Source organism: Phascolarctos cinereus, unplaced genomic scaffold (genome assembly GCF_003287225.1).
Source record: "Phascolarctos cinereus isolate Bilbo 61053 unplaced genomic scaffold, phaCin_HiC Scaffold_5;HRSCAF=322, whole genome shotgun sequence".
In the NCBI taxonomy this organism is placed as follows: domain Eukaryota; kingdom Metazoa; phylum Chordata; class Mammalia; order Diprotodontia; family Phascolarctidae; genus Phascolarctos; species Phascolarctos cinereus.
The window spans coordinates 44,147,109-44,159,761 of NW_027555958.1; the positions used below are offsets into that span (position 1 = coordinate 44,147,109).

Here is a 12,653-nt window from a genome sequence, read left to right on the forward strand (position 1 = left end):
TTACCTTGAGAGCAGGAAGGGGGTGGGGAGGGTGGTGAGACAACTCTGAGGAATGTGCCTTTGGCAGCACATCCAGTACAGTAACTGGGCCTGGCCCCTCCCTCCGTCCCTCCCCCAAGTTCCCTCAAGCCACATCATGCCCTTTCTCAACCCAATCCCCTTTCAGGAAAGTATGAAGGGCACTAAGCCCTCAGCGCTGGTCTTAGCTGCCTGGATAGGGCTTCGTAGGTTTCAGGAAAGTTACAAAGCCTGGAGGGAGGGGGAGAGAACTGGGGGTGGGGGAAAGAGGGAGGAAAGAGGGGGCGGATGCCAAGCAAGTGGACCAAGGGACAGATACGGAGAGGAGGAAAACCTGACTGAAAGAGAATAGAGAAAGGCTAGTTTTGGTTTTTTTTTTTTAATGCCCTTCAGGAAACTACAGAAAAACCCCACAGGCCAGGCCTGGTGTTTTCCGTGGGAGCCCAGGACCCAGAAACCCCAGCTTCCAATTTTAGAATTGGGAGAAGTGGCGACCTCTAGTGGCCAAACGTTAAACTCTTCAGAGCCCGAGGTCTGTTTCTGTTCCCAGCCTAGCATTGCCAAAAGTAAGCCTGGTAGGTCAGCCAGGTATCGTGGTCCACCCTTCTAGCTATCCAGCCTTCAACCCTCTCCAGGCAGCTGCTCCCTTCCCCACCCTCCAGCCATCCTGACTTCACCCTGGCTGGGAGCCCCGGATGACTGGGTTCCCATGAGGACAATGAGAAGCCTGTTTCTTATTTATCACAGTCATCTTTAATAAAAAATAAATTAGTTCTGGGGTGGGAACCATCCTGGGGAGGGGGGCCCAGGAGTTAGTGCATCCTAATATGTAGCATGCACTTCCCCCTTCCATGTCTCTACAACTCTGGCTAAACTGGTCCCTTCTCTGGGCTGGTAGGCGATGAAGGTCATGGAAAGGAGAACAGTGAAAGTCATTTGTTCCCAGGAAGTTAAGAGGAACAGAAGTAGAGGGAATGGGTGCTGGGAGTGAAGATGGAGGGCTGAAGGTGTGATTCAGATCATGGAAAAATGTAGCATGGTAAGGTAAATTTGATTTAGGGAACAGGGCTGGTTGAGGAACATTCAAAGGGTCAGCATGAACTTGTGTCTTGGTTTCTCCCAGTAGGAAGAGGTGGAGGCTGGGGGAAGGCACTTCGTATATCCCAGTCTGTCTTGGCCAGGGGCACTAGTTAGCAGGAAGTCACATGGTCCCCACCAGCAGTGGCACCCGGGGACACAGACATGTATAATGACATATACACATACAATCACACAGGTACATGGACACAACCTCACACATTGTCACAGCCATCTCCCCACAACCTGTCACTCTGCATTTCCCAGACTCCTCCCAGGATAAATATAGAAGGTGCTGGTATTTCTCTGAGTGTCCTATGAGGCAGGTCAAGGGCAGGAAGGGGATAGAGTCCATGGGGCAGCTGATGCTGGGGGAGGGGGGAGAATAACTGTAAGGATCACTTCAGTCCCATCTCAGGCAGGTTCTGGGGGTGCCCTGTCCTGGATATGGGCACAGGATCGGCAGCAGGTGGCTGTGTAGTAGGGGTAGACGCAGAGGCGAGCCTGGACCACGAGGGGGCAGTGTGGGGAGTTGTCCTGGCAATGGTCATCTAGGGAACAGAGGGATAGGTAGTGGGTCTGATGAGGTCACTGTGATGCTGTCCATTCCTCAATGTTGATTTATTGATTTTAGCTCCCCTCCCTAGATGCATTGCTTTCCCCTCTTTCTTGTTCCTCCTCTCCTGTCCTTCTCTTCTCTCAGGTCCATCTGCCTCCCTCCCTTTGTCCACCTCCCCCCCCCCCCCCATTCTGGCTTACCTGGGTGCTGAGTACAGGGCTGATTGTTACATGGTCTTTTCCTAGAAGGCCGAAGGTTAAGAGGGCATTGAGTGCTGAGAGTCTGGTTGGCACTCAGACACTGGACCTCCCTCATTTGGACACCCCCCAGACAAGTCCTTGAGCACTGGAGCAAGGGATATGGGAGAGAGACAGAACAATTAAGACCTCTCCTCCCACAACTCCTCCCAACAACCCACAGCTCCCCACCCATCTCTCTGAGGAGGAAGAGAGACAGAACCCTGGGGACACAGTGAAGGGATAGTCTGAAGGAAGGGGATTTACCCTTTCCCTCCTCAAAGACAATGAAATTGAAGGAAGAGTTAAGATCTTGGGAATTCAAAGGGCTGGGGATTTCCCAGAGAGCCAAAAACACAAGAAGAGTGGAAGGGGGGTGGGGGGGGTGTTATTGCTTCTTCATAAGAAAATAAAGGCCAATGGAGACAGTGGTAGAGGCAGGGCTGATGGGGGGGTGGGGGAAGAGGTCAGGACACTCACAGTACTCCAGGGGGTAGAGAACCATCGGTCTTGACAGCCATCTCCCTTGCAAGGCTGCAGGGTAGGTGGCCTGGGCAGATGGGTGCAGTTACCAGGAGAAGTAACATTGAATTCAGTTCCCAGCTTGATCACACAGATCACATCTCTGCGCTGTGTCCCAGAGCCACACTCTACAGAACACTGGGACCCCCGAAAAGATAAGAGCATGCCCTTTTTTGTTCACCACTCCCATCTTGCCGCCTGATTTCCCAGACTCCAGCGCTCACCTCACCCCACGGCCCCGTGTACCACTGCCAGGTTGGCTCACAGGGCCCCAAGCTGCAGGCCCGCATATCAGGGGGGCGGCTCCCTGTGGGGCAGCTTCTTCCTTTGCCCCCTAGCCCTTCCTCCTCTTCACCAGCCCCTTGGGACTCTCCACTCCCCAGGCAGATCACAGAGCGCCACTGGATTCCTGTCCCACACTCAGCTGAGCACTGTTGGAATACAAGGCAAGGTCCTGTGAGAAGAGACTGGATGGTAAAATAATAGAGAGAAAGGAAGTTAGGTAAGGAAGGGCCTGATTTTGGACAGAGTAAGGAATGTCTAATGGCCTTAGGTTTAAAGGGGCCATACAGAAAAGGCTGCTGAGGAATCTTGGAGTCAGGGGTCTTCTGGGGGACCTGGGTTTGGAAAGGTTTGAAAAGGTCTTGGATTTAGAGCAGTTTGGGCAGCCCTGGATTTTGGTGGGCTCTCAGGATTAGTGTCTCTACCTTGGAGCTCCAGTCACTGTGGAACCAGGCGATGGTACAGGGCCCCATGTTACAAGCCTCTCTGCTGGGGGGTCTTGGAGGCCCCGAAGTACATTCCCGTTCACTTACTTCATCCCCGTGGTTACCCACACATCTCACTTGCCGGCTCCGCTGACCACGACCACATCGAACAGAGCACTGGAGAAGATGGAGGAAATCATCAATTAAGAGATGCATGATTCTGAGGCTAGCCTTCCCCACCAGCCTCCAATTTCCCTGGCTTCCCACTGCGCTCTGTCTGTTCCCATTCGCTCCTCTCTCTATCCCTGCCTCTCACCTGTTTTCCGGCTCACCTGGCTCCAGGCAGAGCGTACTTCCCAGTGGCCGCACAGCCTCAGCTGGCAAGTCTGGGTGACGTTGGGCCGAGGCAGATGGCTGCAGCGCTCCAGGGGCACCGAGGAGCCGCCCCCACCAAACTCCTGCCGACATCGGAGCTGGCGGTGCTGGGTGCCTGGGCCGCAGGAGCGGCTACAAGAGGTCCATTCACCTGCCTCCCAGCTATGGACATGGACATGGGAAGACACAGGTAGGCTAGGAAGGGCAAAGACATGGGGGAGGGGGGAGCCAGACACCAGTGGAGTGGGAGATACTCAGGGATGAGGGAGTTCTAACTCTGAGACATGGTAGGAATGTGGAGTCTTGGTATCATTTTGCTCTTTGTGGAAGTGAAGATGTGGAAGTGAAGGGGGTTCAGGAAAGGACTCAGCTCATGTTTCCTCTTCCCCTTCTATATAGCACCAAGAATCCCGTCTCTTCTCTTCCTGCCTTGGGGACCCCTGACCCACGAAGAGTCCAGGTGAGGTCAGACAGACCACGTGGGCCATCCATACTCACTAAGGGGGACATGGAGGGCCGTGACATGGCTCTGGTGGGGCGGGTGGCCGGGCACCTAAGACACAGCTTTCGTCATCCATTTCCTCTCCAGAATCACGGGACACACAGCGGAAAACTGGGCGCCAGACACCTGGAGAAGGAAGGAGCAAAGGAGACTAGAGAGCCTTCTAGCCTGACACATTAAGGCCAGAATAGTTTTGCTAGGATCCTATGGATTGGGTTTCCAGGATGTAACAAGGTCTGTCTCAGTGAGTTCAAGAAACAGCATCAGGGCGAAGCATACTACTTGCTATTTTTTTTCTTCTGCTGTGTTTTGTTTCCTCTTTCTGGTGGTTCCTCCTATTGGTTCTAATTCTTATTTGTAACATCACTAATGTGAAAATATGCTTAATAGGAACGAATATGTATAGCCTATATCAGATTGCATGCCGTCTTGGGGAGGGAGGGAGGAAGGAAGAGGGAGAAAAATTTAAAACTCAAAAGCTTATGGAAGTGATTGTTGATAAATCAAAATAAATTAATAAAGTTTAAAAAAAGAAAAAAAAGAAGGAGCATCAGAGGGGGGGCTGGGTTGAAGACCTAGAGTGGGTTTCTGGGTTGGTAAAGCCAGGGAAGGGGTACTAAGGCTGAGGAATCAGGAGCTAAGGTTTGGATTGTGGGACAGAGGTCTCACCTTTTCCACAGGATGCTGAGCACTCTGAATATCCCATTCGTTTCCAGTATCCCGCTGAGGATGCCAGGGGAGGCCTGGGGTAGGGTGGGGCAGGCAGAGGAGGAATCCGTATCTGACGCTGCAGAGTGCCTGGGGTCCGAGCTGATCGGGGAGGGGCTGGGGGCTCCAATTTTAGACCCTCTGGGGGGAACTGAGTAGGCACATTATGATCTGGTTGTTCTAAAATCTCTCCTCTCTGCCTCCTCCCCCATCTATTTCTTTCTTCTCCCCAGGGCTTCACACCCTCACCAGACAGGTGTTGGGGAATAGGAGGTTCTGGGGTAGGGTCTCCAAGGTTGGGAGAAGGTGAAGAGATGAGGTATTGGTAGGAGACACCAGGGTTTTCCTCTTGAAAGATCATCTGGGGGAGTAAGAGAAGGTGAGTGTTTCTAGGGAAGAGCAGGGATTAGAGGGATTCTGCTTCAGTTCCTCTCCAGCCACAAAAAGACCCTTCACCCCATCGCTTCTCTCTTGTGATTGTTGGCCTCCTTTACCACCTACTTACATAGACATCCACAGGCTGTGTTGTGGGCCCTTCAGCCGTCAGACTCTCTCCTGTCCCTTCTTCCCGTGGGGGCCGATTATACTGGAAGACAGTGCCCCCAGCAGTATAGATCCCAGGGGGGTCAACAGCCCAGTTCCCATTAATGATGGACTTGCCCCCAGGACCACGAAGTGCTGTAGGAGGGATGAAAAGAAGGGAGGTCATTTTATTCCTCCCAAATTTTCACTTCCCTCACTCATTTAAAGGTCAATTTCCCCAAATTTTTTTCTACTCTGACGCTCCGAGGTCAAACTACACTTCTCCCTTTACCTTCTCCCACCCAACCCTGCCTTCACCACTTCTTCAGTGATGTAGAAATGGACGTGTATGGAGGAACAATGCAAAAATTTAGAGAAGTATGAGCAATGAAGACGAGGGTGTGTGTGAGTGTGTCTGTGTGTGTGTGAGTATGTGAGTATGTGAAGAATTCTCACCAAGGTAGTTGGAGCTGGGTCGAAACTGAGCAATTTGTAAGTGAGAGGCCCCAGCTGGGATTAGCAGAATCTTATGATAGCCCAGAAGACCCCCTCGGTCTGTGAAGTTCCCCGAAACAAAGTGGCAAGTGGAATTATCTCCCCCACAGACACCACAACCATCTGGGCGCCTGCCAGACCCAAGGATGCCATCACAGCCAGGGCTCTGAGAAGGGACGGAAATACACAGGTGAGTCGCTGGGGGAGACTGCCCTCCCCCTCCCACTCTCCAGCCAATCCCGCTGAGAACCCAATGGCTCTCTGCATTCCAGCCTTCCCCAGAGTACATATGGGAACCTTCTCTTTTGTAGTTCTGTCTCCTGTGAAAATGAAACCCCTCTCTTTGGGATTCTCATCTCTCTAGCTCTACCCACAGCCTTCCTCCCTGTAGCCTCCAATTTAGCCAGTGAACAGGTATGCATGGTGCTAGTTAGGACCTCTGGCTGTCCTCAAAACCCACCCCAGACTCTGGCTATCAGCTTCTCACCAGGCACCGTCCAGCCACACAGATGTCTGGGGCTCCAGGCTGGCAGGGAGTACCATCTTGGACCTTCTCTGTGTGACGGACGTAGAATCGGAAGCCACGAGGTCGGCAGTTCAACTCACAGCGTTGGGAACCCTGGACTGGGGTGGAGGGTAGGATGAAGGGAAACATCATTTGGGGAGACATATCTCATAGACTCGTCATGGGGGTCAATAAGGGATTTGCCTAAGTTAGCTAAGAATCTATGAAGGCTATACCTATGTCAGTATGGATCAAAGAAACTAGCTAAAAAGAAAGCAATTCTGAATTCTGGAGAATCATTTAAAGTTTGTCAAGGAATTAGGTCAGAGGGACCAATAAAGGAGCTTTGGAGAGGGGTGGTCACCTGAGATTAATCACGGTCATTTGAGGTCATATCTCGAGCACTTGGCTTTACTTATGGTCAAATAAGCCTAGAAATGAATTTGGACTTTTTAGAAACACTCAACGAAATGTTGAGGGCAGCTGAGGTCATGTGAGGACATGTGGGGTCTACAAAGCCAGCCCTGACCTGCTGAGATTCCCCCTGCCATGCCCGCTCTCTCAGGTTACATGTATTCCACCTCTGGACACAGCTGACCTAGCCAGAGGCGACAGTAAAAACCATTCAGTTGTAGGGGGCTATTTCCCGTCGGTGTGATTCCATCATTTTCTAGTTGCTTTGGCTTTTTCGAGAAGATTAGGCATCATACAGACCTAGCTTCCCCTAAAACACACACACACACACACACACACACACACACACACACACACACACACACACACCCCTCCCTCCTTCCCTCATAGGTCCTGGCAGGGACCTCTGAAACACAAAGAGCCATCTATGTATACCCCACCTCCCCTCCTGCCCCCACACTCCCCCAGCCACTCAGGCTAAGTAAACAGCACAGACTGCCTGATGGGGAGGGAAAGGCGGAAACTGAGGAATTCAGTGAAAGGGTATCCCCTTTCCCCATCCTGTAGGGAAGGGGACTCTCCCACATAGGCATAGAATCCTCAAAGAGAGAAACTAAAGAGGGGAAGTGGATAACTGAGGCAGGAGAGATAGTTAAGAAAATACGCTTAAGCCGAAGATGTTCAGGGGTAGAAAGAAGCCAACGTGCAGGCTCCCCAACCTTGGGGTCCTGGGTTTCAATGCTCACCCTCTGTGAAGGGCTCCCACTGGTAGAGTCGGCCCATAAATTCCTGAGGATCAAAGGCGGCACACTGCAGAGCCCAGGGATCTGGCTGTTCAGGGGGGCATGGCTGAGGGTGCGGGAAACAGAATTGTCAAAACTAAGGAAAAAACAATAAGAGGGTAGCGGTCGGGCTTTGGATGAGGGGGTGATTTGAGGCGGGAAGAGAAGGAATCAGAAACTAGGAGAGCATGCCCTTTGGTCTCCTGACAAAGATCCAGGGACAGGGCTGAGAAAACGGAGACATAAAAGAGGGAGCTAGGGCTCAGACATGAGAGTTTTCTACCCCCAATACTAGATAAGATAAATTGGGACCTTACATCCCAGTCACATCCCTCACTCGTTTCCAGGACAGTTTCCCTCAAATGACTGGAGCACAGCTTTGGTTTCCATGCAAACAAATTAGGAAGGTATCTAGAGGCCCAGATCCTGGGATCGAGGCAGGGCTCACCTTCTGGATGCAGGCCCTCAGTTGCTCATTCTCTCCAGGACAGTTTAGGGCTGAGGCACTGGGAGCAAAAAGGCTCCACAGCGGACCTGAGTTGGGGTGAGAGCTAAGTAAAGGCAGCCAGCTCTCTGAATGGTGAGGGGGAGTTTCAACAACCTGTTGACGGGCATTTCTGGGTGCCCACTGCTCTCTCCTTCTCTGATGACCTTGGCCTCGGCCCTGGCCCCGGGAGGCAGAGGAGGGGGGATGGGGGGATCTTCTCCATTCCGGTCCCACTTGTTGGGAATGATGTGATCTCTGTGGGTGGACCTGATTAAGGGAATTGCCTGTTCTGGAGGAGGGGGTGGGGGTGGACTTTGCTTTGGAGTTGGTTGTCTTTGGGGGTGTCTGCATCCCCAGAGACTTGGTATTAGAAGGCGCTTCTGTCCCAGGATTCTGGGAGCTGTTAAGGTCTTCCTGGGTTGGCAGTACTGTAGAAGAGATCTGGGTTTGGGGGAGCTGAGTGCTAACAGGTTGTTCTGCTTGGAAATCCTCTGTTTTAGAGTCTTGGAGGGGCTCTGCCTCTGGAAATAGAGTCTGAGAAGCCTCATCACTGGGGAATTCCATTTGGGGCTGTCCATGTGGGTGCCTCCGGTTCCGATGCAGGGGCAGAGCAAAGGGAACTCTCCCATAGCCAAACATTCCTGGCTTGATGGGATCTCGAACCCGTGACCTAGGAAGTTGGTATGGTTACGGAGTTACGGTTCTGCCCACTTCTCCCATATAACTAACATCTTGAATTACTCTCTTCTGTTCCTCACTCTCATAATCAACCTCATTTCCTATTCCTGTTTCTAGTTTCCTCTTGCTCTAAGGCTCATCTATTCTACTGCAAAGCTTATCTGCCCACTGAGCTATATCCCCTCAATCCCCACCTCATTTCCCTTACCTCCTTGAGGCCGAGGTCTCTCCAGCCTCCTCTTGTCCTAGAGGCCCACCCCTCCCCCTTGGCTCTGGCTTGTAGAGGGGGAGGGTCTCCCTAGGGGTTTGGGGTCTGGCATTCCGGGATCGAGCAGGCAAGGGTTCTGGATGTCGAGGTGGCCTGGGTGGGAGAGGCAGCCCGCTTTGGAGCACAGATGTGGATGACTGGCAGATTCGGCTCCGGCGCTGTATGCCAAGCCCACAGGGCTGGGAGCAAAGGGCCCACGGGCTCCAGAAGCCCCAGACACCCTCAGGGATTTTACTTTCCTCAGGATGTGTTTGTCGTGAGTGGCGAGGGGACACCTATGTGGGAGAAAGAGAAATAGATCAAGAAGGGACTGCAGTAACCTGCATGGAAATGGGAGGAAAGACTGGGGCATCAAACAGGGAAGGACCTGGGGGATTCCATGAGGAAGGAAAGAGATATGGGCTGAGCAAAGGGCTCTAGGAAATTCTTTGGGAGCCAGGGTTCTAGAAAGGCTGGAAAGCAGAGAAAACCTTCCAACCCCTTCACTGACCTTCTGGTCTAGGATGAGTTGAGGAAGGAGCAGGAGCAGCACAAGAGGCGGTCTTAGTCTGAGAAGCCAGAGGCAGAGTAGGTAATCAAAGTCAGTAGCTAGAATTGAGCTCACCATCTTTCTTATATTTTATTTATATCTATTTAATAGATATATTTATTTACATCTATTTCATAAAGCCTAAGTTTCGATAGCTATTAAAGCTTCAAACTGCACTAAGACTTCTGGGATAGCTGGTACAATGCCAGGCCCCCTACATCTGGTCTTGTGGCTTGCCAGAAAACAGAAGGGGTTTACTCACCCATCCTTCCTACTTTCTTCTCCTGTACCTCCCAAGGAGAGATCACCTTCCCCCTTCCCATTTTTACCTCTTACCTGCTTGTCCATTTCTCCATTGTTCCCCTTAATCTCCCCAGCTGTGTGAGTCTAGAGATAACACACTACTCTGGAGGGCTTAGGACATGAAGAAAGACCTGAAAAGAAGGCAGGAATAAAGGTTACCCCTGGACAACTGGAGGACTTATGTCCCTTCAATAAAAACGCCCAAGGTGGAAGGCAGAAATTAGGATATAACATGACCTAGTGCCCCCTCCTCTTCTCTGTCCCTGTCTTGAGGGATCAGGACTGCTTGTCTTCTTTTTTCCCCTCGGAGTGGCCAATGGTTAGAGGAGTTTACCTCCAATATCTTGCTTCTCCCCACTGCCCCCTACCAAATTCCTCACTACCCTGATTAATCTCCCTTTCCTAATCCCTGGTTTCTGGTATTTCTATCCCAGCTCAAGCACCCAGCTCTGTCCATCAGGATTCCTCTTGCTTCCAGTGCACATTCTCCATCCCTACCTCAGGAGATACCACGAGAGGGTACACGCCACAAGCGTTCTCTCTTCTCAGAGGCTCTCCCACTTTCATATCCTTTGGTTCCGTTTTCCCTTTTGCCTACAGGTCCAAAGATAAGAAAGCTCTTGTCTTTTTCTTGCCTCCAGTTCAAACTGTAAACCAAGATTTAAGTAGCAGTAGCAGATTTCTCCAGCTGGATGGGAACCACTGGCCCAAGCAATCCCGAAGGAGCCCTTGTCTAGGCTCAGTCACTCATCAGTTTGTCCAACTGTAGTAATGTGCTAGGTGCTGCAATGAGAAATCCTGAGCTGTTTTTGGAAAGTAAGGAAGTCCTACCTAAAATCTAGTCCTGATCCTGTTTAGACGAACCAGAGCTTTAAACTCCGAGCCCTGGTGAAGCCTAAGATCTGCTGCTCCTCTTTCTTGCTCCCTACCTCCCTCCTTTGCCTAGGCTCTGAGCCCTGGGCCCCCACCCCTGTTCTCTGTTCTGCTTTCCAGGAAAAAAAAAAAGTTGTTTCTGTTGGAGCTAAGAAGCACCCGGGAGAGGAGTCCAAGGGACCAAGACGGAGATGGGCCAACCATAGGGTTAGGAAAAGAATGAAAGAGAATGATTTTGGATGGAGGTGCATAAAAAGGGTCTGTGCTCATCCTCACTGTGCCTCCCTGCAATTACCCATTGACTTGAAAATGTGGGGGAGGGAACTGACTGGTCAGACCAGAACTGGCTGGGGTCATCTCTGCCTGGGGCCTGGCAGCCCCTTCCTCCTTTCCCCAGGGGTTGGGTTGGCCCTGCTGAGGTCAGCAACAACGCCTATGGGGCCGGGGGCCATGGTGGGGTTCCAGGCAGGGTGGATGAGAGAGGGTTTCATACTTTCACATAAATGTTCATTTCTCTGCTTCTAGCCCTTTGCTCACTTAAGGAGGAGATAAGAGCCCTTACCTTGAGGTAGAAAAGCGATGAGAACCTAACTGCCTTCCAGTTGGAGGAAGAATGGTCAGCTTCCCATTTCTCTATCTTTCCCCCAGATCTCTTTGTGTCTTTTCCCCTGCCACCCCAGGTCCATGCTTATGACTCCCCAGGTCTCTACTTAGTACACATAATCCCATTCCTAGCTCGATCTGGCTCTGGCTGTTCCCAAGAGAAGTGGGGGCCAGGGGGGTGGGGGTGACGTGAGCTCCTGGGGCTTGGGCCAGGCCTGGCTCCCTCTCTGGAAAAGTCCCCGGCCCCACCCTCCCCAACACAGCTGGGCAGGGGGCCGATACCTCTCTACCCTCCCCTTGCTGAGAGAGACAGAGACAGATATAGAGGCAGTCTGTACTCCTGTCAAACACTCTTTATTCCCCTCAGTCCTGGTAGTCACTTGGTACCTATCTACCCAACCTGGGGGTTAGCAGAGGTCAGAAGTTTCCCTGATTAAAGAATGGACACTGCAATCTGACCATCCCAAACTGACCTGAGCTGTTTATGGCCACACCCCCCTTCCCAGTCTAGTGGAGATCAAAGAGCAAACCAGAAACTTGGAGAAGAACAACCCTTTCACCCTTGTACTTCCTCCTAAGGTTTTTTTTGGAGATGCTGGGATGGAAAATGTGTTGATGGGGGTGGGAGGAGAAAGCATTTTAAAGTACAATTTTCTTGAATACCCTTCCCCTTTTGCTCCCTTTTCCCTTCACGTTGGAGTCTCAGCTGTTTATCCAGGGTGCCAGTCGTGTCTCCCACTCTCAGGGGTCTGAGGCCAAATCAAAGATTGCCATCCACCTGCATTCCTTCCCGTCCCGCCCCCCATCAATTCCTCAGAGCCAGAGTTCCAAGTGGGACCTGGTACGCCAGAATTGGGGGGAACAGAATTGTCCCTGACTGGAGAGAGGATGGAAAGAAGGGGCGCTGTGCGTGCATTACGGTGGGGACGCTGAATCCAACCATGGATGGGGAGGGGTGGGAATCCTTTACCCGAGGAGGTGGGGGTCCCCCGAAAGAGTTCGATGAGGAGCGAGGCTCCGGAGCCCAGCTTGGGGGTGGGGCGGCTGCGGGGCGCTCTAGGAAAGTGATCTAACGGGATTCCCGAGGGAGCGGGCCGGGGGCAGCGGGGGTCGTACCTGCGCGCAGCTCTGCGTTCCCTCTGCTCCCCGTCCGAGCTCCGCTCCACTCCTCTCCGGCCACTCGGCTTGGCCGCTGAGCCGGGCTCCCGGTCACTGGCGCTTGCAGCCTGGGCTCCGCCCCCGTCCTAGGCCCCTCCCTCGCCCCTCCCCCCGTCTGTCCGTCCGTCCCTCCCGCGTGGGGTTCCGCCCCACCAGATCCCTGCTCGGCCGCCTCAGCCAGCCGGTCCCAGCTGGGGCGCCCTCGCTGCGAAAGAGTCCGGGGGCCTGGGCGAGCCCCCAACCCAGGGTCTGGGGACTGGAGAGAGCGTGGGCCGGGAGCCCGCCCAGGTTGTCAGGCCCCTTCGGACCGCTCTGAAAAGGGCGATGCTCTG

The 12,653-nt window shown here is 52.7% G+C and overlaps 1 protein-coding gene across 4 annotated transcripts; it reads right to left on the reverse strand.

Moving 5' to 3' along the window:
- Nucleotides 1–748: 748 nt before the first annotated feature.
- On the reverse strand, nt 749–12,408 carry ADAMTSL4 (ADAMTS like 4). Of its 4 annotated transcripts, none has more exons than XM_021004523.2 (18): nt 12,280–12,408; nt 10,186–10,281; nt 9,721–9,818; nt 9,346–9,403; nt 8,796–9,130; nt 7,871–8,579; nt 7,387–7,489; nt 6,209–6,345; nt 5,683–5,887; nt 5,210–5,382; nt 4,666–5,065; nt 3,993–4,122; nt 3,452–3,656; nt 3,120–3,296; nt 2,637–2,843; nt 2,371–2,550; nt 1,855–1,999; nt 749–1,646 (listed from the first exon to the last, which is right to left on the reverse strand). In XM_021004523.2, exons 3-18 carry the CDS (start codon nt 9,738–9,740, stop codon nt 1,510–1,512), a joined length of 3,321 nt encoding a protein of 1,106 aa, XP_020860182.1. In that variant the 5' UTR covers nt 9,741–9,818; nt 10,186–10,281; nt 12,280–12,408; the 3' UTR covers nt 749–1,509. The 4 variants fall into 4 exon arrangements, with proteins under 4 accessions (XP_020860182.1, XP_078011021.1, XP_078011020.1 ...); XM_021004532.2 differs by having other exon boundaries at nt 1,558–1,646; nt 1,855–1,895; XM_078154895.1 differs by lacking the exon at nt 10,186–10,281.
- Nucleotides 12,409–12,653: the final 245 nt, after the last annotated feature.